Genomic DNA, 27,975 nt, shown 5'->3' with positions numbered 1-27,975 from the left:
GTGTGGTGTGGTGTGATGTGAGCACTTCGTGGGAGTCTGAGAGTGTCAGTCAGTCAAAATTACTTTATTCGGCTCAAATCAAGAACCATAAAAGTGCAAAACATCACAATATATTCAATAAATAACATTTAAAATAAGCATTTACACATGATTTTAAAACACTACTTAAAATAAGACTAGGTCGGGTTTAATCAAAGTTCACAATTAATTTTAAACAACACTATGTCCACTTGATTTTTTTCCTTAATCTCATCGCAATAGCCAAAAAATTTGCTATATTAAAAATCTCCCAAGTAGTACCTAGCAGCTGGAGATACAAAAGAGCAGGTTTGACTTGTCTGAATCCTTTGTTCTTAATAAGAGGGATGATGAACTTTTTGCGGAGAGGGGACAAATGTTTACAAAAGAAAATAAAGTGGGCAGTATCCTTGAGGGAGAATCTGTCGCAAGAACAGATCTCCAGGTCCCTGTCCTTCATCCAACCAACAGAATCAGTGAGCAAAAGATGGTATTTGTTCAGTCTAAACCTTGTCAATAAAAAGCGATGATTCATGTTATTCACTATGGTCAAGTAAGGTTCAATGCTGCCTGTAGTTATTAATAGCTGATGGGCCTTTACTGTGGGTTTTGTTAGCTCCTTTTCTTCTCTGGCTAAAGTAATTCTAAGCTTGTGTGTGTCTTTTACCCATTTAAAGTCTCCCTTTGATAAATTGTTGGGATTATCAAATATGTCTGGGCGACCTATTTCGTCACTTAGGTTCTTAACATAGCGCAGCCAAGGAATAGCCTTTCCGAACTCGAGCGATAAGCAATCTATTATAATTTCACGATTTAGCTCGAGTTCCGGATTTTTCCAGATTGATAACCATTTTAAAAGGGGGGCTAATGCTATCCGGTCAGTTAAATAACCAACCCCACATTCTTGATGTACAATGTAACCAGAGGTTGCCTGGGGAAGTGATAGAATGGTTTTTAGGAACTTGTCCTCTACCACCTGAAGTTCCTTCACATTTTTAAATCCCCACAGGTCCGCACCGTACATAGCTATAGAGATACATTTAGCTGCATAAATGTTCAATATAGCTTGCATGGGTTTCACCCCCAGTTTGCGAGCAAAGTCCAACACACCTATGATTGATCTGGCAAAGGCATTTCGTTTTGCAGCTAGTTGAGGAACCCAGGATGACTTATCATCAAAAATAACCCCCAAATATGGGAAACTGGTAATTCTAGATAGGACATGGCCCTCACAAAGCATAGTCTTGATTTTCTTGGGTTTACAACCTACAGTCATAACATGAGATTTGGCGAAATTCACGCTTAAGTCAAGTCTTTTCATAAAATCAGCAAATGTGTCTAAAAGACTTTGAAGCCCTACTGCTGTACGCGCTAACAGTGCAGCATCGTCTGCTTATAATAATGCTGGAATTTGGTACTTCCCTGCCCTAGGAATATCCTTACAAGACTCAGTTAAGGCAGTGGCTAGGTTGTTGATATAAAGTGTAAAAAGCAGGGGGGCTAGAGTCTGAGAGTGATTCTGGCCATTGAGTTATGAATGGTATGCAGACTTTTGGTGAGTTTTCTGTTGATTCTGAAATAGGTGTTCCCGTAGTCCAGATTGCTTGTCACCAGGGTATGAGGGATAGTTTTCTGGGTGCTGATTGAGAGCCATTTGAAAATCTTCCTCAGCATCTTCAGGGTATGAAAGTACTGGCGGTCATGTTGAGTTCTCTGTCAATGATGATCCCAAGGTTCTTGGCGTGGGCGTGGTGGTAGGTGTTAGACCTAGCTCTGCTGGCCACCAGCCGTAGTCCCACAGTGATGTGCTCTTCCAGAAGATAATGATTTCAGTCTTGTTGGTGTTCTGCTTTAGACAGTTGGTCTTCATCCAGTGGGTGATTTCAGTCATCCAGGCATTGAACTTGATATATGTACTTGCTGTCTTGTCAGCGAGGGAGAGAATGCGTTGCGTGTCATCGGTTTAAGAGAGGATGTTGATGTCGTGAGAGTAGATGATGCTGGCTAGAGGGATCATGTATGCATTGAAGATGGTTGGGATGAGTGAGGATCCTTGCAGATCTCCTCATATGAGGTCGCAGGATTCTGAGGTGAATGGTGCCTGGATGACTGACAGAGTCCTTCCAGCCAGAAAGGAGCAGATCCATCGGAGAGCATGTCCTTGGATTCCAATGTCAAGTAGAAGTTAAATGAGGATGTGGTGGCAGACTTTGTCAAATGCTATGAAGAGACCTAAGAGGATGAGGGCCACCATGTTTCCTCTTTCCAGAGTCCTACAGATGTCATCTGTGGTGGCGATGAGGGCAATTTCCGTGCTGTGGTTGGGTCTGAAACCAGACTGACTGGTTTTGAGGATTTGGTAGTTGTTGAGGTATTTGGTATTGTGTGTCTGTTAATTATTTTTTCTAAGACCTGGGCCGGGTCTGCAGTTGGCAAGCACTGAAGGGTCCATGGAGCGTTTCTATTTGGTGATGTGTCCGTTAATTACATTCTTTTAGACCTGGGCCCGGAATGGAAGAGGGGAGATCGGTCTGTAGTAGGTGAGTACTGAAGGGTACACAGGGGGTTTCTTTAGCAGTGGGAGGACAGTTGAGTGCTGCCAAGCATCTGGAAAGGTCACAATGGAGGTGTAGACATTCAGCATAAGTGTGAGCATGGTGCTGATGGGTTTCAGTCCTCTAGAGTAGGCATGGTGGACGCAGGGGTCAAATGGGGCCACTGAGTGAATGGACTTCATGGTGGCAGTGGTTTCTTCTGGAGTGATGACGGGCCGTGTGGTTAACATTGGTTCTTTAGATAAAACCGTGAGGTGTTTGGCGAGGTCTGTCAGTTTCCGTTGTGGGCTGAAGTTGCTGTTTATGGCGGTGATTCAGTTGCTTTAACTGAGAGAGATTGCTGCAGGTGTCCTACCAGAGGATGGTTAATTTGGAGGCAGCCAATGGTGAGGTGAAATCTTTCACAATTGCAAAGATTTTTTTGCATATGTTGGTGCTGGCATCAATGCTCTCCGGCAGAGCGGCACGTTTGGTGGTTCAGATCATTTGTTGGTAGCGTTTTAGGGCAGATTTGAACATGGTCCTGTCTCATTCTCCAGTTATTTGCAGTGGCATTTCATCAGTTTGAGTTCCTCCTCCATGTACCAACAAGCTTGGGGTCTGGAACTTGTTGTATTGCTGTGCTTGAGGGGAGCCAGGGAGTCGGCCTGGAGTTGACTAAATTGTTGACATTCTTGATGGCTTTGAGGAAGTTGTTACTGTAATCGTTTGGGTGCTAAAAGCAGTGTTCCAGTCGTTGTCAGTAATGCTGTTCCAGGTTCGGCGGGCTGGACTGGCAGTGGCGTACGTTGGACCGGGACAGGGATGCTGAACAATGTTTGACATATTTGATGTTAGATGGTTCAATTTGTAATTGGTACCCAGCAGTATGAGCATAATATTTGAAGTTGGTGATTTGCACTACAATGTTCCAATTTGGAAAATTTACAGAAGTAGATTCATTGTTAATATGTGATTTACCTGTTTGAATGTATGTTCCATGTTGTTTTTAGATTAGTGCTTTGTGTTTTGTATTTTGTACTCATTGTTGATAATTTACAGTTGGTTTCTGTACAGTTTGTTTCTCTGAAGTTTTGACTTATATGCTTTAAAAGCCCTGAATAAGTCCCTGGGTCACAGAATGAAACGTGTGGGTTGTGCCCTTTTGCATGCTTTTAAAGTTGAAGCAGACCTATAAAAAAAAGAAATTCTTCAACATATGTAGTTTGTGATGTTATATACAATGTTGCTTCAACTCTTTTGATTCTCACTTGCAATTTCAGACTTTAATTTGGACCTTTACTGGATTATTTTGCTTAATACGCTGTAAGAAGCTAGTCTCACTCCTGCTTGTCACCCAAAACACCTTGCATTATGTGTTATGCACACTTTTAAGCACATTACCTGGAGCTGATCTATCACACTTGACACACTTATTTCATTTAAATACTGCTGCAGAGAGTGTTCTTTCTCATTTAGGGAATGATGCAACTTCTGTACTTCATTCTATAAAAAAACAAAGGAAAAGTCATATATAACGTAATATAAATAGATCTATATATCTATATATATATCTATATATATATATATATTTTAAAAACCTTTTCACTGTCAAGATATCTATTATAATGAACCCATTGAAACCCACCCGACATCATTTTGTAATGCTAATATCTCCAACATTACAGTATGTTTTTACAAAAAATGCATTCATTTGTTATAATTCCATTCAGGTGCTTTTGTTATAGTAGAAAGAAAAACATCATGTGGGTGCTAAAATGGAAACCCCGTTTTTTTTAACAGTCTCCACCTCCACCTCCACCTCCACCTCCCATGATTCCTCCCTGGCAGCTACTCTCCCAAGCATACCTCCCAGCAGATCCCCACAGAGATGGCTGAACTTACTTGGATGAACCAGACAAGAACAAAACTTTGTTGAGATTTGTCAAACACTGACAAAGTTATTAACAAACTATGAAATAATTTTTTAATGAACTGTTATCTGAATCAAACCTACACAGTCAATGACTGGATGTATGGAGCAATACACAATCTCATAGACAATGTTACCAATATTTTACCTTAAAGAGACACTGACTTTCTAATATTTTCACATTTTTTTCCACAGATTGATATATACCAGGTTATGAAGCAAGAAGTATGAAGAAAAGTGCATGCTTGCACAATAAACATGCCTTCCACACGCATGATGGTGACACACACACAGTAAATTGCAAATACACAGCAGGATCTCCTATTATTTTAACAATATGCAGAAATACTTGCTAGTAAAAAGACATTTCCATACAATGGCTGTCAAGTTATAATCGTCAAATTACAATAAATCAAGTTTTTAAATGTGCATCAACATAAGGATCACATACGGAAAATAAACTTTGCCACGGTTTTAGCTACATGGAGTGTCAATTTAATTACAATATTAAATATTGTAAAGGGGAATCACCATTAGTACTGTACCTGATAGTTAGATTGTTGTTCTTGTACAGCGAGCAATGCCTTTCTGCGGGAATCAACAGCATGGTGAAACTGTTTAAGCCAAGTCTGAATAGCAATGAAACAAGCAGATACTTCATCTGTGCTATTCCCAGCACTTGCAAGGGACTTCAACAGTACATCTTGTTTGTCCCTTATAATTGTTTGCATGTTGTCCAACTCTAAAGGCACGGTCTGAAAGATTAAGCACATTTGTAAAGAGAAACCAATATCTGAGAGCAAACTAAGAAGCAACAGCTGTAAAAACATTTCAATATTTTTAACTAGAACATTAGCGTATATTGGTGTTTATCAATACTATCCGTAAACGCACCTGTCTAGTCTGTGAGTGGATTATTGGATCTCACCACTACAATCAAGGGCCTGCATGGGCTGTTCTGAGAGTTTTTAAGCTCTGGTATTTGGGTTAAATTGAAACTTTTCAGACTATTACATCTCTTCAGACTCAAATGGGTTAAAGATCATTAAGAAAATGGTGCCAGTATCCAGATGTTTCACTTGCACAGGAGACGTGGATACTTTGGAACTTGGTCACTGCTACAATTTTCAAGTTCACCATTTACACCACAATAACTGTTTAATGTTTAGAAGATAATCTGAAAATGTAGCTTGCCAAAGAGGGTACTACACAGCCGAATGGCTCTTAGAAATATCTACCAATAAATGTACGCTTCAGGATAGACTGCAGGGCTCAGACACAGTCCATTTCAAAACAGGTTCAGAGGTAGAACTATCCTTAGCACTAAGGAACATTCAGAATCTTTGTTCTGTTGAATAAATATGTGAAATCCTTACAGGCCCGACAACTGCTAAAGGCTCTGCTACACTGACCTTTATTTTTACCTGTAGGTAAGTGGGGGGGAGTAAATGGAATGATTAATCAAGGTAGTTGGGAAGGGCTTACTGATGTGTGTGTCTTGCGAGTTTTAGGATGGCACTCTTTTGGCTCTTAACAGACTCCGTCGAGCTGTGATGTAGGTGTTGGAGCAGAATGCAATGAAATTTTGTTTCAGAATGTTGAGTTTACAGTTACACACAGAAGAACAAACATATATAATATTAAGCTCCATATGTGGCATAGTTATTGGCTGGTACCCAAGCTGGGGAAGAGGCTACAACTGGCGATAAGGATAGGGAATAAGTAACCTGAAGAACGGCCATGCTCTCCCAGATATAGTTTGCCATGGTCCAAGCAAACAGCTTGTTCATGCCACGTGTGTTGCTGTCGACATACGGAATAGACACTTCATGCATGTAGAGTCAAAGCGCAGCTCCAGGCGCTGTAAAGCAGATGAAGACAACAGAAGCTTTACACAGAATCTACATGTCGATGGTCGAGAACCTGTTGGTCAGGCCATACGTAAAGGTACCGTGCTGCCACGCAAGATCAAGTTGTACACTATACAGTGTGATACTGCAGCAAAACACATAGAAGTGCTGGCTGACAGAATAAGTAAGAAGTATATTATCATTGCACTTACCAGAGCCTCAATAAGCGGTGCTTTACAACCTGAGCATCAGGTGAGGAGACACAAGAAGAAGCATGGGGGTTGTGCTTACTGAACTGTCCGATACCTGAAGTGGCGCACCACCAAAGCTGCCAGTTGACCGCTCAGAACAACACCAGAGGTCTCCAACAAGTGAAGGGGCTTCGATGGAGTCCAAGGAGGAGGTCAAAGGTTCCCCGATTGTCCATGACGAATCTGAGGCCAGTCCATTGCTAGACCTCACAAATAGAGCAAATGACGCAGGCTCAAACGGGCAGCCAACCGTAAAAGAGAGAAAAGAAGAATATTGGCGACGGATGGACTGCTTGGATAGAGAAATTTGATTATTTCATTAATGAACTTAAAGAGACTCATAGCAAAAAGATAATCAAGTATCTCAAAAATCTTGCTGGGGATGGTGTGAAAGTCATAAAGAAAATGCTGCGAACTTACAAAAAAAATCACATGCTGTCAGATTAAAAAACGCTGAATCTCAAGTTCAATGAGGCACCAAAAGTTGATTATGAAAGATACATTTTCTGTCAAGAACGCAATTGAGTTGGTGAAACCGTAGATGAATTTGTAGAAAGACTTGATAAACTCATCAAACACTGTAAGTTCAATGAATTCAGTGATGAAGAAGCTATAACTTAGAGTTATTGGTGGATGATTGTCAGATTCACCCAGATGACGAAGATGAAGAAACTCTTAGTCTGGAGCAAGTGTTGATGGCTGCCAGAGATTAGGAGTGTGACAAGCTGATGGCATGGAGGCCAGAGGTGCCCAGAGAGAACCAGTCATGAGTATAAAAAGTAAGCCAAAGCAAAAGACTGAAGGACTCTCTGAAGTTATGTATTAGATGTGGATTTTTGTTTCCACATGAAGGTAAATGCCCCACCACGGGACTGATATGTAATGGCTGTGGGAAACAGAAACATTTTATGATGGTTTGTTAAGCGAAGGAAAATGCAAGTGCGTCGTGGCGCGAAGACAAAATGGCTGCCAGAACATTTCAGAAGCAATGCTTGACGCACACCCACAAGGCCAAGTGGCAACATCAACTGAGGAAAATCGACACTGAACGAAGCAGATCGTCATCTAAATCATTTTCAAATAGTACTTCCGCCTCAATATCAAGTGAGGAAGATGGCTGTGCCATGTCGATGTTTACCTCAGAGAAATGTGTGCATGTTGAACTGGCTGCTTGTGAGGAAAAATGAACATGCCAAAGCAAAAAAAAGTCATACAAATATTATCCGAAGATTACATTTGAAAATAAATGGTTGCTCGATACCTTTCATCATCGACAGTGGTGCATCGATAGATGCCTGAAGAGAAATAAAATGAATTATCTCCATTGCCCGGACTTACGCCATCAAAAACCAAAGTGTACACATGAGCAGCATTGACCCCTATAAAAAGTCAATGTTAATTTGTAATGACAATGTAACACAATAAAACGAACATACAAGCACCCATCCATGTGGTTTAATGCAGAGCGTCAAGTGCCTGTCTATTCAGTTTCAGCACACCTGCTGATATGGGACTGATTTCTGTGAATTACAACATGAATGCTCATCACGGAAATAGTAAGGCAATTCCCTACATTGTTTCATGGTTTAGGAAAGCTTAAGACTATGAAAGTAAAGTTGCATATTAATGAAGATGTTCATCCTGATTCTCAGAGACATATACAAATTGAATTTCATTTACAATAAGCTGTTAAAAAAGTACTTGAATCATTACTTAAGGATGACATCTTTGTGCGTTCATTATTATGCGTTTGGCATGCGTCAAGCAAACAAGGCAATTGAACGAGAACAACATCCAGGTCTGCAAATTGCTGACACAATAAGGTATTTAAATGATGGAAAGGTCTTCTCCCAACTTAATTTGATAAAGGTAATCATCAGTTGGGACTCGAAGAAAATTGGAGATACATTACAATCGTTTCTACACATGTTGGTCTGTTTTGATACAAGAGACTCCGTTTTGGTGTGTAATCGGCTGCAGAACTTTACCAAGACGTCATCTGACGTGTCATACAGCCTATTGTGAATGCTTTCAATTATAACTATGACATTTTGATTTTCGGAGCTACACAGAAGGAGCATGATAAAGCTCTCATGCAAGTATCTCACATGATACAGGTTTGACTTTGAATGCGGACAAGGGTGAGTTCCACAAAACAAAGTTACATTTCTTAGGCCATATCTTTTCAGATGGGGGTATAACACCTGATCATGCAATGTACTTGCCCTGTCAAATGCTGATCCCCCACAAGATGTTTCTATGATATGTTCATTTCTTGGCATGGCCAGTAACTGTTCAAGATATATACAAGACTTTGCTACTATAAGTGCTCCATTATGAAAGTTAACGAAGAAAAATGTTTCATTCAAGTGGTCACAAGAATGTGAGAGAAGTTTCAAGAAAATCAAACAAGCCATTGCTATCCTTGCACAGCACAGAGACCACGCAAATGCTCAAAGACATATTATGGCATATGACATTAGAAGTTTGTCCCAGACAGAATGGGCTTACTCACAACCTCAGAAAAAAAGTTTAGCCATGGTAATGGATTGTGAACATTTCCATGTATTCCTGTATGGAAAGCCTTTTACTATGGTAACTGGTCATCAAGTTTTACTGACTATCTTTGCCAATCAAAAAGCCTCCTCGCATTGAATGGTGGGGACTGCGATTACAAGAATGCCATTATACCATTGTGCATCATCAAGGGAAGATTCAAAACCATGCTGACTACTTTTCTAGAGTACCTATACAAGGTCAGGGTACTCTATCCAAGACGGCTGAAGCCTACATTAATTTCATTGTAAAATCAAATATACCAGCTGCTATGTCGTTAGCCCAGATCATCACTGCCACAAGTCATGACAGTGGTATGCTGAAGTTGAAATATATAAGTACAAATCAGTCATGGAACCGACACACTCGACCTCTCACTAGTGATGGTGAATATCAATAATACCAAAATGTTAAATATGAACTGTCAATAAATCAGGAAGGAGTTATACTGCGAGGGTCGAGAATTCTGATTCTGGAGAGTCTACGCCAGAAAATAATTGAAGTACATCACTAAGGACTTTGCGGAATTGTTGCCACCAAAAGAGCTCACCGAGACTGAGTTTGGTTTCCATATTTAGAGGAGAGTGTTGAAAAGGAACTCAAGGCCTGTCATCTATGCAACTACCTTTTTACAAATATTACTCAACATACTCTTAACATGTCAGAACTCCCTAAAGATGCATGGGAGAGAACAGCCATCAATTTATTTGGACATCATCTGATGGTAAGTGTGGACCAGTACTCATGTTTTCCATTAAACTCATGGGCGTTTCATTGAGAGACTAGATGGCATCTTAGGTGACATGGGGCGATTCAGCCATTTTGAAGTCTGATAATGGCCCACCTTTTAACAGTCGAGAATTCAAGGATTTCCTGGAGCATCTGAACATACAGCATCAGAAGAGTACACCTTTAGGCTGCAGGCCAACAGATTTGTTCAGCTTTTAATGAGTGTACTAAAGAAAGAAGTACAAGTGCAACTCTTGAGAGGCTCCGTTTAAAAACTGTATTGAATTTCACACTACAAGCCTATCGTTCAACACCTCTCTTGACTACATACAAAAGTCCTGTGACTTTGATGTTCGGGAAAGCAATGACGACCAAGTTACCTCAATGGAATAACAAAAAAGATTGAAATGAGAACCCAACTTGGTTAACAGGCAGAAAATGAAAGCCTGTGTGGACAAGAGGCAAAATGCAAAGAACATTGATTTTAAGAGAGGAAATCTAGTGATCGCCCAAACAAATGCGAAGGAGGAAATTTGATGCTCCATATGAGCTGAACCTTTACACATAGTGTCAACCAAAGGGACACATGGTGAGTGCCCGGCATCTTGGAAATTCTGTACCAGAGACTTTTCTCACTTTTGGCATTTTATTAATTTGTCTTCTGATCGAGATGGTGAAGGAAACACTGAACCTGAAAACTAAGTGATTGCTGTTAGCTCTTCAACATCAAATAATAAAAAAATTATATATACTGATTTGTAAAAAAAAAAAAAAGAAATGTTTTATTTAACAGAGAGGGAGATGTAGTTCTTGCAAGTTTTATGACGGAACCTTTTTGGCTCCTAAAGAATTCTGGAAAGCTTGTTTTAGAATGTTGAGTTTGCAGTTACACGCAGACGAATAAAGACGTGTAATATTAAGCCCCCAGTGTGCTATTGTCATTGTCGGGTATCCAGGAGGATGCTAAATGAGGGATCGATGAGGTAGGCTTGATTGGATAAATGAGGTGGGTCTAGGGATAGATTTATTTATGGAGTAGGCCTGGTATGAGAGATGGGGTGGGTTAGAGATAAATGGATGCATCGGGTGGGTTTTGGATGGAGTGATTATGTGGATGAATGGTTGTAATAACCTTGATTGAATTAACTGACTATGGAGACGGTGGATCCAGCCATTAATATTGCAACTATTAAAATGAGATTAGTTAAAATCAGAAATCAGCATTACTTCATTAACTGTTTAGTTACCTCAAACTCTGCCAGTTGCGCCACAACATCATCATTAGATAGAGGTCCAATATTCAATTTATCTTCCAAGTTGGTCAAACATCGAATGAATCCATTTAACAGTTCAAATAATTTGGTATCCAAATGTGAGGAAAACATTGATTCGGCTTGTTTCTAGATAGAAGATTGAAAATGTGTCATGGTTTACAGATGCTGGTAAAAAGCATGGAAGACATTGTGAAATGAATTTGTTCATAGGTATTTTTTGTACCATATTTTATTGGCATTTGTATCTCACACACTTTACAAAACAGTGACAAATCAATAGGTAAAACATTTCAGCCTCACAAAGGAAGTCGGCCATAATACCAAGCACATGGGTACTGCAACACACTCCGCAAAAACACACTACAGAACAACCAGTCAACATAACTAACCCCCTCCCCAACCCCAATGCTTGGTCTGAAGTTAGCAATCCTACTAACTTCTCAAAAGCATGCGGCTGAATGGCTCTGTGTTCTCTGAAGACGGTACTATTAAATGATGGGAGCAAAGGGGAGTCTGGGAAGATGCCTATGTTCCATCCGCTCCTTGAGCATTCGTTGTGGAAGCAGTCTCCGAGCCTCCCGCCTCCGGATGTAGCTGCTTCATTAACACACATCCCAGGCCTGGGCTACCTCCAATGAGCACTTTCCACTTTTGGCCTCCTGGGGCAAGGTCGCATAATCAGCCCATTTCTGCAGCTTCCCTGTCCATTTGGAAACATTCGGCCCCCAGGAGTGAGGTATGCTCTATGCAGGTAGTAAAAATTCATTACTCTGAAACAAGCATTTCGGGAGACCCGGGGTACCCCAGAGAGTATTTTAACCCAGTCCTTGTCCGCTATATGAGTGCCGGTATCGGCCGCCCAGGTGTTTTTGAGGGTGGAGAGGGGAGTACCCATGTCCACCCGGAGGGCCATATATAGGCCTGTAACTGCTTTCTGTCTACCTGAGGACGTGTATAAGACTTGAAAGCCCTGTAGAGACGATGCCATTGTCCCCGTAGCAGAGCAGTGACTGCGCCGTGGAAGAGGAAGTAACCTGATGGCAAATCATATGTCAACCACAAGTCCTCAAAGGGTCGCAAAGTACTGGAGTCATATATATCAGTGAGTGTCAGTACCCCAAAGCTGTAAGTATCGCACCCAGCAGTGCTTGGCCACTGGCTGCAGCATGTAGGGTTCTGCTCTGAACTTTCTAGGCTCCCTCAGGAGCTGCATTAACCAGGACATTGTCCATGTGTCCTCCTCCAGAAACAGTGCTCCCCGCAATACAGCATCCATTCTATAGGTCACCCACTGTAACTGAGCCATCAGATAGTATGCATCAAAGTCAGGGCAGCCAGCCCACTATCATAAACCAGATGCTGTAGTTTCACCAGGGTGACTCGGTGGTCTTTATCACATATGAGATCCACCAGCATGAATGACGATAGGCAACGTAGCAAAACAGTACAAGAGCTGGGGCAGTACGACCATCTTGGCGATCGCTATTTGCCCCGCCACATAGATAGGGAGAGTTTCCCTGAATTGGATCAACCCACGGAGCGCTGACAGTGCTCTGCTAAAGTTACCTTCCAATAATGCAGTCTCTGTTCAGTACAGCTGCTCGCTCAGATAGAAAAAGGATTAATTCTCCCACTGTAATTCCCCAAGCTAGGGTGTAACCCCTGGGGTCTCCCACAGGGGGTACAGACTAGTTTACCACCAGTTCATGTGTAGACCCGATAGAGCGCCAAACTCCTCCAAGAGCCTAGTCACTCGGGGACATCTGTTCCATAGTCTCAGAGGAAAAACAGCATATCATGGGCACATAAAGATATATGGTGCAGAACACCCAATGAATATTGAAGTTATCATATGCACCTGCTCATCCTATACTTTCCAACGGCTCCACCGTTAGGGTGAATAATAATGGGGACATGGGACAGCCCTGTCATGTATGTCGCTCCACTGCAAAGGTGTACAAGATCACCACTTCAGTTCATACCCTTGCAGTGGGTGCTGCGTACAACAATCGCACCCATGCCAGAAACCCAGGCCCATGCGCACAGCACATACGTAGCCCCAACCCAGGCTGTCAAATGCCTTCTCAATATCAACTGTCATGCTCGCCGACCGCTCATCAAGAGTGACAGCAGCAAGTAACAGTGTCGTCACCTGTCTGTTATTGAATACTGGGCACCTCCCGAGAATGAAACCTGTCTGGTCAGTGTGGATGAGTGGTTTGTTAACAGGTAAATAAAATATTGACACATGGATTTTTTGATTCTTATTTTATAATGTGGTACTTGTTTTCCAAACTTAAAAATTCTTTTGATTCCTACATTTTTGTCCATTTTTATGTAGGGTGTGTGATAAAGATGAGCTATAGGAAAAAAGAAATGGTTTAGTGTGGACGTTTCCCCATTCTCCCTATTCTTTTGCTACTAATATTTTTGCCCGTGAAAATCTAGACTTCTCTCATTCTTTCCTACACCTCATTCAAAAGAAAATACTATTTTCATCACTTTTGTGCCCCAATTACTTTGTAACTCTAGTTTGTTACATGCAATAGTCTTCATCACATTGAGATGAACCTTTCCCTTTGCTTGATTACTAAGGGCTTGATTTAGAGTTTGACAGATGGAATAGTCCATCGAAACGTGGTAGATGCCTTGTCTACGGTATTTCAAGTGCTTTAAACCCTATGGAATGTGTAATATGGTGAATGGGATATCCGTCATGTTTTAAAGGAGTGTCCCATCTGCCAAATTCTAAATCATGTCATAGCTGATGAATTAAGATGTTATTGTTGCCTCATTTGTTCTATCACATTATTTTACATATTATGTAGCATACTTGTGTACTGCATTCTTTTCTCAATACTTCTGAACTGCAACTCAGTCAACTCAGTTAATATTGCAGCAACTCTCTGTTGACATCCTTTACACATCGCCTTCTGCTCATCTGAGTTATTAAATTGTGTATTGCCTTCTGTTGCATCCCAAGATTATTTTTTACTTCCAGCTTTTCTTTACCACCAACCTGGCAGCGCAAACCTGTGTAACAACACCAACACTGCACCTCTTCTACCAATTTCTCACACACATTAATTGACCAAACAAAAGAAGATTATTTCACTTTCTCAGTCTTCTCTATCATTTGTTTAGTTGCTATCTATGTAACACTAGTCAATGACCCCCCGCAACAACAGTATACATGCCCTTTGTCTTTTGTATGCTGCATGCTCGGTTATTATGAAAGTACACATTGCATTGAGCATCATAAGTAGGCAGACCTAGATGTACCGACATAAAGCAAACTGTCTGACAAATGTCCAAAATAGGATGTAGTTGAACTGACGCTCTCTTTATGATCAAAAGACCAATGTCCAGGTCCTGGATAGAATGAATGAAATTGATCACCTATCAACCAATGCTGCTCAAAGTGCACACCCTGCTCAATGAGTAGACCACACATGCCAAACCTATTTAATAATTCTCAAAAAATCACAATCCTGCTAGCAAAGGTCGCCCCCACTCAGACTACCTACTGTAACACTATGTACACAAGGCTTTCTGAAAAAACCTAGTCAAACTTCAAATACATGAGGACTAGTATTCCTAATCTATATATTAATAAAATAGCATGTTTAATCACACTGTTAACTAGTCACAACAACCTGAAATACTGTTAAAGTGATAGTAATTAAGAACCTAGTTTTTCGTTCATCTAACCCGTGTTTTCAACAAGCTTGTAACAGTTCTTGTTGTGTTGGAGCCCAGTTTAGAGTATGGTGATCTCATGTAGAAGTGTTTCAGTGCTATTACCTAGCTGGCAACGGAAATACATCCTGAGTGATAATAACGTCTACACCAATTAAAAGAGTAATAAGGAATGCCCCTCAGTTGTTAGTAAAAAAAGTCTGAAAGGCAATTGCACAATAGGGGTCACCCTGAGCTTACCTCTCATTTATAATGCTGATGAGAAGAGAAAAGAATCCCATAATTTGGCATACTTATACTTTATTAAAAAGAATATAGCCTGAGAAAAAAAACAAGAATTACTTACTAAGTAGTGGTTGAGAAATTATCGGAAAAGCGTCTTAGCTGCAGAGAGAAAAACAATGGTGTTCTAAGAGGTGAATAATCCCTGGTGACAGAGGAACACAAGGTTAAGTGTGTAGCACTGGGTAAACAGGAGATTGCCTCCCTCTGAGGGTACTGCCCAAGAATTTGGAAATAAATTGGTAATAGAGAACTTTACTGACAACGCATGCTGGTAATGTACATAAAGGAAGCACCTGTGGTGGCTGTGTTGACAGCAATCGTTCTCCATTACCAATTGTGGTGCAATTTCTTCAGGAGTACCCTAAAGGCCTTTCCCTGTTTCCCAACATGCACTCATTAGCAAGCTACTGTTTGATTAACCTCACTTTCCTCTGTTATTAGGGGTTGTTCCCCTCTACGAACTGGACCCATAAAATGCTGTCTTTCTCTCTGCAGCTTCAACACTTTCTTGGTAATTCCCCAACCACTGCCTTCTGAGCAAATCTTGAGTTTTCAATTTTTTCAAACAAATTATTAAGTTTGCTCATTTATGTGATCCTTTTCTCTACTTAGCAACATTAAATTAGAGGTAGCCACTGCCCCCAAATTATGCAGGTGCTCTTCATACCTTCTTACTATTAAAACAACAGCTTGCTTTATTATTCTTTTAACTGGTGTATCTCTTTCTTTTCTAGCCTCCATTAGGCATGTTAACCTATTCCTTGATCTGATGATGACGACCCACACACTTAGCCTGAGTCTAATTAACTCAGAAATTCAAGTTTTGATGTTGCACCTAAATATTCTGGTTGATCAGCTATTTTTCTATTAGGCAAGTCTCATAACACAATATCTTGAATGTCAATTGATTTGATTTTTCACATGAGAATCACCACTCCTGAGCACCGAGTACTTTCTAACCCATTTTACCTTGTGCCATTTATGAGGTGCAACCTTTAAAAAATTATGTTTTGTGGCTAGGTTGGCTGTGTAATTCATCTTGATATAATTTATGACTGCCTCACAACTGTGGATATTACTATCTGATGTACCCACCAAGCCATTAATATGTTGTTAAGCTCTCTTCTTTTAAGGGAAACATTGTTCTTTTCATGCACTATAAAAGAGACAATTCAGGACCACTTGTGGACGATGTAACCTGAAGTCCATTTATAGCACAAAATAAATATTGATACCGCATTACCAGTCAGAGGATACCACCACAAACCATTCCAGGAAATTGAAGAATAGCCCTTCTAATACAGCTTTATAGTCTGCCATAGCAGGCTACGCCAACCAACAAAGGCCTTGCTACATTATGAGCCCGAGCTGAGGGCAAAGGTGCAGGATGCCACTTTCACAGCTAAAACTCAAAGTAGGTAAATCAAATGTAGGACTATTTAATGCCTTTTTCGTGAAAAATTGTAAAGAAATTTCCATATCAAACTTAAAACCTGGCACACCACTGAATGCTCAGAAAACACTTCCAGCTTACCTGGGTTTGCGGAACATCTGTTTCTTGAATTAGCTCTCTCAGCTGAAATGTGCAGGTTTTTAAGTCCTCATATGGCGAAGGGCCAACATTGCATAACGCAATCTGGGGTAGGAACCGAAATGTTGCAGTGGTTGGCACCTACCAAACAAATAAATAGAGGATATTCACATTACGCCACAATTTAAGCTAACACATATTCAAATTGAAGCACTGAATTATTGATTGAATAAACTAAATCAACTGGGAATGATTGTAAACTGTTTGTGTCTCAAAACTAAGAAAAATGCTAAGAAAATACTAACCAGGAATAGCATGTTGGTATAAATCACAGTCCCAAGAGTGGATCAAGATAAAGACTCACTTTCAAGGAACCCATTTCTTACATCTGTCACAGCTGCTCAGGCTAGAGGATAGCAGTGGTACTGTAGTTGGATTGGTTATTTACTTGAGGTCCAGCAGCAATGGGCCTATGTCACTTACATCAACCGCATTCATCAAAGTGCTGGAATTATCAGACATTATCCAAAGTGGAATGTGTTGCTGAAGACACATCTGTCTTTCCTCATCTGAGGACAATATTATAGGACTTTACAAGGAACTGCTAAATGTCTAAAGTGAGAAGATCTAATAAATATCCCAAGGAATGATTTGCACGCATCACCATTCCATAATCCACTCTTTTCCACTGACATTTCCATTTGCATACTGGCACACTTCACTCAAAATTTTCCTCAAAATATATATGCACCTCCAAAATAAATTTTTAAGCTCAGCGTGGCAGTTAAATAAAACATGGAAAACATTTTAATTAATCAGAAGTCCAAATATTGCACATTTTCCATTAGTAACCACAATCCCCAATTTTATGTAATCACTTGCATTCACTGTACAACATATAAGCGACTGTGCAGGATCAGTGATCGCCATTTAATAAACTCATTAGCTGATTCACTGAATCGCAGCTGACAAATGGATTAATGTCTTATGAGACACTCTCAACCAGTCCTAGATTTTCAGCCAATGGCAGTTTTTTTGCTTTTGCATCGGAGACCACACACAGGATAAGAAAAGGGAAGCTAAACCCCCAAAATTCAAGTACTGTTAGCTGACTATTGGAAGATGCCGCGCAAGGCATGAAGCCAAGGCTTGAAGATGTTGAACAGTTTCAAAGAGGGAATTTTCCATAAAGGAACCATACAGCGTGTGCATTACCAACACAACATTAGCTGTCATCTTACCTTTTTTTAAAGAGTTTGCTTTTGTTAACGAGATAAGACGTGACCTTGTAACTAAGCTGCTGACAAAATTGATGCTATGGTCAAATATTTATGTATTTATTTAAGGTATTTATAAAGCACAGAATCATCCCCTAAGGGATATCTTGGTGCTAGGCCTCAAATTTACCTAACTCCAACCATCGCAAAAGTGGTTAGAGCGGAAACAGCCAAGTCTTCGGCATTCTCCGAAAGACTAACAAATCCGACGTCAGCGGTAGATTTGGAGGTAAGTTATTCCAGTGGGCAGCTGCAAAAGAATTAAAGGAGCGACAACCCACTCTATATTTTTTAATTCGCCTGCTATATCCACGCCTGATTGGCGGAACGGAGATCACCGCTGGCTTATAAAATGTAACTCTGTCACGTAGAATTGCTGGACAGTTGTCATAAAGTGCTCTAAGCTTGTGGCAAACCAACTTAAAATTAGCTTTTTTGTAGTGTGGAAGCCAGTGAAGACAATTACGACCTGCCTCCGAAAAAGCAAAAATGAACAAAATGAATATAGAGAGTGCAACAAAACAGCGAGCGCACCAAGCACGCAGATAGGCGAAATTAGTTAAAAGAATATCTGAACTAACCGAATTACATACACAGCCTAATACAACCAAAATCTCAGGATCTATGTAAGAAACCAGCCCCTTAATATTCTTATTAAGTGTGCGTTTATGCAAAAGGATTTCTTGTTGTTGGCCAAAGTTCTAACCGAGCCTCAGTCTGAAATACTTTGCACGACTAATGTTACTGAAGTGCACCAAATAAGCAACTCGGATTCATAAATGTCAACTACTGAGTTAATTAATATGGGTTAGTCGAAGTTTATGTTTGTAAACTGTACTTACAAGTGTGAAAAATATGCCAGTAAGGTATATTTTTTTACCATTGTTAATTTTGTTTTGAGGCGGAAAAGTGGAACTCTGTTTGAGCTAGGAATGATGTACAATGTAATGAATGCTCATAAACCCATGGGTTTTGGGTATTCACAAACGAACTACAGCTAGTTTCTCACCCTGGAATGCATTACAGCAGTGAGTGTTTTTTCAAGGTCTAAAAAGAATGTATTACCTCTGGAAACATTATGGGAATGAACGGTAAATATTACTGCATAGGGGAAAATATGTTTGTTTGCCTTAAATACAAATGCATGTTCAAATACAAATTTCCTCATCGTTTACTTGTGCAAATTTTATCAGAAAAGAAAAATGGTACGAGTAAATTTTGAAAAACGGGAGCACTTGTTGAAATCTGACTGTCGTAGATTCACAGACGTTCTCCTGCTATTCCTGTTTGAATACCTTAAAATTGGGAAATCTACTCAAATTGTAGTAGGAAACCTACAGGAGCCAATTTCGATTTTTTTCCAACCTGAGTTTTATGACTTGGGCCCTTGATGTTCTGTATCCACACATTTAAGCTATATATCATGTTATGTAATTGTATAATGTTAAATGTTTAATCCATTGGTGTAGAGAAGTTTAAAGGCATGGGCAAAGTGGGCAACTGTGTGGGGCCCACTTGAAGAGTGAGTGGACAGTCAAACATAATAACGTTGCTCATAAAACCCAATTTATTTTGCTATTATGCCAATTGAGCATGCTTAAGAGAAATCTAGGGCCATATTTACCAGTGCTTAATTTGTGAAAAAACATAAGTGCCAGGGCTCTCGTCAGGAGGCCACTGCAGCTTGCACCACACATTTTTCCTGCTATGCTGCCAATGATAGTAACAACACAACTACTAGTCATCATACTCATACACATGTGACAGTTCAGACTATTTCAGGCCCCCAAAGCAATAAGAATGGTTTGGGCGGCAGGTAATAGTCATTTTAATGTATATTAAGCTAACAATTAACTGTTGTTGTGGTCATCTATAAATTAGCCAGACAGCGCCACCTTGGGCTGGTGAGACAATTAAGTGCTAGTGCAGAGCACCGGAAACCACCTGCTCAAATTAAGCACTGGTATTTACTAAGGGTTTTAGCCAGGGCAAAGTCACAAAGAGTGATGCAAAGCAGCACAAAGTATTGTAAGGTTCTTATTTTCAAGCAAAAAAGGTACCTTGTGCTAGAAAGGAGCCCATTTCTTAATGCAAGTGGTGGTTTGTGCTGCTTTGTGCCACTTTAGGTTAAGGCAGTGTCACTTGGATGGATAAGCACAAGCACTCATATTTTCTGATGTAAAACCTGACCTAGTAAGTTAGCCAGACCGTGCTTGGCGTCAAAAAGTAAAACCACCTTGATGCAAGCACTAGCATGGAGAAATGTTTTCATCACTCCAAGCATTTCACATACTCCATGTGTGCTGCACTGTACAGCACTCATCCAATATATGGAATGTTTGAGAATTTGTCTAGGCATGGAATTTTGTACTAGAGTATGCTTCCAGCACAAATCCTGTGCTAGACAGTGCGCACACACTATTACGCACCAAAAGTGCAATAGTTGTGCATGGCGTTTGACAGTCTGTTAGTGAACCAACACAGGGGTAGTGAGCAGCGGCAGGCCATCTTTAATAAATACGGCTCTGCATTGCTTTCTCGAATTTGCATAAGGCAGTGCAGCAAATTTGGTTGCTGTGTTGCACTAAAAAATAATAAATGTGCCCATTCTCTCCATCTCTACCTATTAATGTACCTTCAACCACTCTCTGTATCTCAGATCTCTCTACCTCACCTTTGTCTATCCCAACTCTCAACATACCCAATATACGGCACTCAGTTTCATCTTTCTTTACTTCTCTCTCCTCCCTCTGTATATACCTCTTTTTACCATACATCTGTATCAATCAAACTTTAACCCTCTATATTTTACTGATAATTTTCCATTTGATGTTTATGTATTTTTTATCCATCTACTTCACTTCTCACACAACCTCCTCTCTATCTTTGCCTCTTTACTGCTCTCTCTATTTCACCACTACCCCGCCTCTCTATCTTATTTGTCTCTCTAGCTCATATTTCCCTCACTAACTCACCTTTCTCTACCCGACCGCTCAAACCACCTACCCTCTCAACTTTCCTCGCCATTGGTACACTACCACACCTCTCCACCTCCCAATTCTCTTGTTCTACTTCTGTTTCTTTTCCTTCACAACTCTCAATATCTTACTCCTTTCTAGCTGCCTCTATTTCTCTAGCTCTCTCTTTATCTCGATCATCAATTCCCCTCTCTCTCTCTAACACACAGAAACACATACATCCTCTGGACCTTCTTCTTTTCAACTCACTCCCCCCCACCTTAACTATCTCTCTAAATCTCTTTCATTATAGATCTCACTACCACGCCATCTCTTCCTCTAACAAATCTCTACTTCTGTGTAAACTTCACCTCTTGTTCTCAAATTCAGGTATTTCTCTTAACTTTCTATTTTCGCTCTTGACAAAACATTTTCGTTCTACTCTTTACCCCTCCGTCTACTTTCTCTCTTCCCCACTACACTCCAGGTAAGGAGTTTGGGGGCCTGGGGCTAAAAGTATTTTTGGGGCCCCTGTTCGAAACCGTTTTGAATTTATGATTCAATTTCAGCTCTTTCATACCCTGTTTGCACCAATCACTGACAGTGCACAGGCACACTCGTCAAAATTCTAAATGTGTTTGCATCTAAAATTCAGGGATAGTGACGTGTGTTTTCAATACTGTAACACAACAGCAGCGCACTAATATTACTGCAAATAATCTCTGTGATACCCTCCCATTTCTCATATGTGTGGTCTTATTTTTGATGTGAAAGAAACTATTCTTTTATGGACTTTGCATGAAAAATAAACCCAACATTTATCTGCAAAATGTCTGTAATAGACTCTCACACATCACTCACGTTAAAAAAAAATTAAAGGAAAATGGCATTTAAAAAAGTCTGTTTAAGAATTATTCAAGTTCATCGGGGCAAGACCCTGCAGAACAGAGCTGGCTGTATCAGGGGACCCCTGAAAGTCTGGGACTCTAGGGCAGAGCCCACTTTGCCCATGCCTTAAAACGTCACTGCTACTCTCCTTACCTGGCCAGTTTTTTTAAACAAATCTTTTCATGTTGCTCTATCTCTACCCTGCAATTCTGTTTTTCTCAAGTCTGTCTGTCTATCTCTATCTCTCAATGCAGTTACCTCTGTGTAATTCACCTCTTTTTCTACATTACCTCCATCTCTCACCCCTCGGAGTGCTGTACTCCTCTGCCTCTCTCTACATACCCTTCTCCCTATCTCTATCTCTCTCCACCTCTCTACTGCATTTTAAGAACTTACCTATTTCTCTTTGTCTCTGTCTCTACCTACATCTTCCTCTCCCTACCACTCTTTTCTTTTGGTTACCTCCCCTTTCTCTATTTAATTTACTCCTCTCCTTAGCATACATGTCTTTCTACATCATCTCTATCTTCTCTTTCGACTTCAAGTCTCTAGCTATATTGTTCTATAAATGTATCTGTCTATCTCCTCTATCCTCTCTCTTCCCATTACTCTCACTCATCAGGGTCACAAGTAACTGTCTAACAAGAGAAGTGTGCATATATAATGAGAAGACGAACAAGGAAAGGAAGATAATTTAGGAGAACGTTATTTGCTTTTATTCAATGGAAAAGTGAAAATTCTTAGAGCCAGCGCTTTGATTTTCTCTTTTGCAGCAAAAACGCCTGTAGCAACAGGGGATATATTTTTAATTTCAAATATTCAGCAACTAAAGCCACAATTTCAAACGATGTGTGCCTATATCTTAATCACTAAATATGTAACAAGTTACACTTAGCATGTTTTCCTACGTTGAGAGTTACAAGCTGGTTAGACACCGAATTCCACATAAAAACATAGTTGCAAGTAAAAAAAATCTAAATTCAAACTCAAAAAGAAATGGCTTTGTCATGTTTTTTTGGGCTTTAGCTTTCTGTTGGTACTATTTGGCTGGAAGACATCAGGCAGCAGTGTTTGCATGCCCTTGTTTCTGAAGGTTCAACATATAATTCAATATTGTCTGGCATCACAGGGGCTTGAATGACCCAAAAAAGGGTCATAAATTCAAAATTGTTCCAAACAGAGGGCCCCAAAATATATCTTGCCCATTAAGATGACAAAGGCTAAGTAAGCTCAACTTGATGTTGATGTACATGATCTTGCACCATCTCCCAACTACCCATTACTGTACAGTGCTGCGTTGCTCCTCAGATAACTCAATATAGATATTCACATACACATGCAGGCCTTTTCAGTAAAATGATACACTTACCTCAGGTTCAGCATCAGAAGAGGGAGGCTTTATCTTGTTTTCAATCTCTTTCTGCAAAAATTGCCATTTATACCTGGCATGGTCCAGTGAGGTTGGATGTTGAACTCTGAGGAACTTCGATTGAGCAAGCCCCTCAGTACTGCAGCAAAACATATACAACTGAATGATTAGATTGGCCAAGGAGATAGAAATGCAGTTTCATGATAACACAGAGAAACCTGTATAAAATAATAAACTAAACAGCCATGTTAAATGACGTTTATGAAGTGAAAAACTATGAAACCTTAAGCATTGCTTGCAGACACAAATGTCCAAACTATTAAAAAAGATTGCCAGGCATTTTCATTCAGCGTCCTCAGTAAAATGAGGTAACACCTAATGCAGCACTTCACTTAACCTATTGAGAAATAAAGTGATACAGTTACAGCTGATGGTTCTAATAACATGCCATTTCTGGCACAAGATGTATTTCGCACCATGAAATCCAAACTGAGAGAAATCATGACATTTGAGACAACCTGTTCTTACACAAATAAGCAGCTTCTGAAACCAGAATTCAATTACTAACTTCATGTCTAGGTTGACATCTTTTTTCTTCGCTTATAAGATCCAGTGTTTTAAACTACACAATGTTTACCCAATGAATCTAAGTGAGAGAAGACCAAGTCATCTCTAGGGAGGATCATTGCTGAGCAATAGCTTGGTCATTCTCCGCCTTTGTGGAGTCTCATTTTAGGGCAGCAGGATGACCCATTCCATGCTGACCACCACGTCTTCTACGGCCACTGAGGTATGTAGAATTTTGAAGGAGAGATACACAAAAGCCTGAATGACAGGGGCTGATGTGGTTGTGGCATTTTGACAATGACACAAGGTGATTATTAAAGCTGAAAAAGTGCCATGTGTCAGTGAACAATTATGGTGAAAGGAGTTTCATAGCTTTCACAAATCTAGGCACACTGGCTATGTCCCAACATATTTAAAGAACTGCTAACTTTTTTAAGTAGATGTACAAAATATATTGTCCTGGCAATATTTAAAGATCTGCAAACATTTTTAAGTCGATGTACAAAATATATTGTCCTGGAAAAAGTGTGAGGATTGTTTGGACACCGTGGGCACATCAAAACATGTAGCACTGGGAAAGGGCGAGGAACCACGAAGATTGTATTTTAATTCTTTTTGACAGGTAAATAAAAAAAAAGACTTAAGACAGCCATCTGAATACACTGCTAGAAGCCGTTTCTTAAGTACTGGCTACAGTCGAAAAAAAACGAGGACAATACCCAAAGTGGAGAATGGACTACACAATGCGGTCGTTACACCGTGGTATATTTACATTGCGGGCATTACAACGCAAGTCGTTACAACGACTTGCGCTGGATGGCGCTCCATGCTAAGGAATAGTAAGATTTAATATTCCAACACCTTCCCTACTGTAACGTAGGCTGGAGTTGGAATCGTAAATCATACTATTCCTAAGTCCAGTGCCCTCCAGCGCAAGTCGTTGTAACGACTTGCGTTGTAAGGAACGCGATGTAAAATACCGCGTTGTGAATGTATGCGTAGTAACGTCATACATTCACCCAAAGTCAGCTTATCGATTTTGGTTGTGAGGGTGAATGACTAAATTCGAAAGGCCACTGAAAAATCACTACTTGGTTCTAGTTGGTACTTCAGGGACTTACAGCATTAGAAAGATTTAAATTTTTCTGAATGCATTCTAATGAGTAGGATAACCAAAAGTGGATCCTAATGTCTGAACAGGGGCACACAGACTAAAAGGCTGGTGGTGACCAAAGAGGATTTGAGAACGATACATCTTAGTGTGGCAGGAGGTTATATGTGTGTGTGTGTAAACATTGTTACAAGGACCTCTTTACGTTTTCACCAGCCTCTCCATTTTGTTTGCTTTGGTGTCAAACTGTATGGAATTAACAGCACAGGGTCATTAGGTTCCAGCACCCCCATAAGTGACCAATGTTGCACTTAACCATAAGTGTGAAAACGACCACGAGTACCTTTGTGTAGGGTGAACTGACACGTAACCCTGCGGACTGGAAACCTTAAGCCACGGGTTTCTATTAATTTACTTGCTTTTGGTTTTTAATTGTTTTTGAGCTCTGTGTCCTTCTGCGTCAATGTGGGTTATTTGTATTGTCTGATCCAAAATGTCAGTCACTAATTATTTTGACATGAGCAAAAACCGGAGAACATTTAAAATGTATATGTTATAAAATGTAACCATGAGTGTTGTTCTGAACCTAAGCTTACCACATAATGGAATGAGAATTTGAATTATTCAGTTGGATTTCGTATTACTATTTATGGCACATCGGTACACAATTTCTCTTTCAGAACTAACACACACTCTCCACATGACATAACAAACCTTAAGCTGGTGTCCTGGTTTGCATCTTCACTGTGTGAGAGAGACCTCGTTTTTTCACCATGCATGGCTATGTATTTTGTAAATTCTTTCTGCTTGTGCAGCTCAGATTGCAAGTCCTGCCAAGAAACAAATAAATGACCATTGTTGTAAACCCATGGTGGTAGCACTGATCTTCCCACATTGGTATGGGGGTAACCCCTAGCTCACTTACTGCTCCTCTATCAGCCTTTGCAACCTAAATGTTCAGCTCAATGGAATACACCATGACATCAGATTGCCTAGGAAGGGGGGTTTATTTATTTATAATATAAAACCTGTGAAGTCACAGGGGTACAGAAGAACCCTGAGGCCCATGAAGAAACCATATTAGGGAGGATATGGAGAAGTGAGAGTTCAATTGAATGGGTTAGTAACTGTTTGAAGTTCTTCGGTCGCAACCCTTGTGCCCACATACAATTCAGCTGAAGGATGCCGAAGCAATATGGGGAGAGCTTTTTCATCAATAGTTACTGTGCGCAGTGTGGATGTATTAGCCAATAGAAAGCCCACTGCCATTCAAATTGCCAACTGACAAGGTCTGAGGGGATTTCTGAGAGATTGCAAATACCTGTTCACAAACATTAAAAAATGTTCACGAATTTCGAAAAAACTTGTTCCAGCACAAATTACCATTAAAGCCATGCCAAAAGTATTTTGAAAAAGGGTTTTTATAATAAATCAACACAAATATAATTGTAAAGGTTTTTCACAATTAGTATGCATGTTCATATTGATTGGGCCTCTTTGTTTTAAGCTACTTGTGAACATATTTAGATTGCTGTAGAAACCGCTCTGTTTTCATAGGATGGGCAATCGACTTCCACTGCACTGCACTGTACTAGCTGACACTGTAATATGGTACACTGCACAAAGGGATTCTACATTGAAATTCTCTGTAGGACAGTCCCTACGGCTACCCATACAAGCAGAAAGTAAGTAGAAGAATAAGTGGAAATCACCTTTTGTTGCTGTGAGCTGTCTTGCTTGCAGATTGTCACTCCATTAGTGGAAACAGGCTCTGTTACATTAGCGTCTTCTGAATGCATAGGTTTTGAAATTTGTGCTAAATCAGCAGAGCTAATATTCTGTTAAAATAAAACACAACATTTAATTAGCTTTTACTTGTGAACCAACTGTGCAAGAAGTATAAAGATGAGCATCAGTAATAATAATGTATACATCTGCAGATACGAATGAGAACCGGTTTATCACAGGCGTTGTATGGATGTTATCCTGTATTTCTTTCCATGAGAAACGACATGGCCAAGGAATGCTTTTGCAAATTCCTGAGCAAATATATTAAACATAAATGACCTGAATAAATCACAGCACTGTCCAGACTTTATTTTCTTTACTACAGAGTCTTCAGAGCTCCAACTACCAACCACCATCACACCACTCATGCTCTAACCAAATTCTTCATTAAGAGCAAGCCCCAAAGTTTGCTCAAAGTATCCGCCTGCACATGCCTGTCACATCTGAATCAAAAACCCCTAAAGGCCTGGAACTATTGCTAGAAAGATTTAACCTATTCTGTACCACAAATGGGCTAGCAATAAATACCGACAAAACTAAATTTATGGCTATCCACCCACATAGACAATTCTGAGAAATAGTCAGACTAGGGGGAGTTAATCTAGAGCGTCTCAGACTTTGATTATTTGCGTATACGCCTTTCTAGCGTCAGCTCATGGAACAGCCAGGTTGTCAAGAGCGGATTACTTCTTAATCATAGGGCAGCTGCTATAGTGAATTTTGCTAGGAATTCATCTTTCCACCCAATGTCCCCACTGCTGGAAATCTGGAGAGCTCAAGCTGTGGCTGCAGCTACCTACGGGAATATGGGGTTATAGCAATGTTAATCCACTAGGTATTGCCAAAAAGAAGTTTTTGAGAACAGCAATTAGACTCCCACAAGGCACACCCTGGGTTTTTTATAGAGTGGATCAAAATTGTCGTCCAATCGATGCCATAGAGTGACTAAAACATTTTTATACCGTCTGAGATTATGGTTGGTCTCAGAGATGGAATGGTTTATAAATGGATTGAAGGATATCCTTCTAATCCCAAGGAGTGTCAAAACTTTGCCGTGGCTAAGCTACATCAGGAAATCGCTCACTGCACTGGGGGCCCCTGACCTTTGGCAATGCCCAGATGGCATCTCTGTTTCCTCTGTAAAGGGGATCAAAGAGGCCTTCTGGACAAATGAATGGAGGAAGGAATTGGAAAGTACCACCAATGGCAGTCGTGTTGATTTTTTATTGTACCAAAAAACGGAGCCAAGGTGTGAAACTTTCTTCGACAATATTAACCTGCTATTTACTAGATCTCTGTATATTAAATTCAGGTTGGGTACCTTGCCACTTATATCCTTCACCAGCAATTGGAGATAC

At 40.2% G+C, this 27,975-nt stretch overlaps 1 protein-coding gene across 1 annotated transcript in view; it reads right to left on the bottom strand.

The window, feature by feature from the left end:
- LOC146798868 (nesprin-2-like) overlaps positions 1-27,975 on the bottom strand; it is a 1,144,883-nt gene that overhangs the window by 51,445 nt on the left and 1,065,463 nt on the right. Inside the window, exons 98-104 of the mRNA XM_085627789.1 lie at positions 26,542-26,667; positions 25,544-25,659; positions 23,152-23,290; positions 16,664-16,801; positions 11,119-11,271; positions 5,031-5,240; positions 3,957-4,058 (exon numbers count right to left, since the gene is read on the bottom strand). Of these exons, the coding sequence (XP_085483915.1) occupies positions 3,957-4,058; positions 5,031-5,240; positions 11,119-11,271; positions 16,664-16,801; positions 23,152-23,290; positions 25,544-25,659; positions 26,542-26,667 (984 nt within the window). The remainder of the gene's footprint in view (positions 1-3,956; positions 4,059-5,030; positions 5,241-11,118; positions 11,272-16,663; positions 16,802-23,151; positions 23,291-25,543; positions 25,660-26,541; positions 26,668-27,975) is intronic.

Source organism: Triturus cristatus, chromosome 9 (genome assembly GCF_964204655.1).
Source record: "Triturus cristatus chromosome 9, aTriCri1.1, whole genome shotgun sequence".
Classification (NCBI taxonomy): domain Eukaryota; kingdom Metazoa; phylum Chordata; class Amphibia; order Caudata; family Salamandridae; genus Triturus; species Triturus cristatus.
The sequence above is the reverse complement of the archived record's forward strand: the minus strand, read 5'-3'. Positions and strand labels throughout refer to the sequence as shown.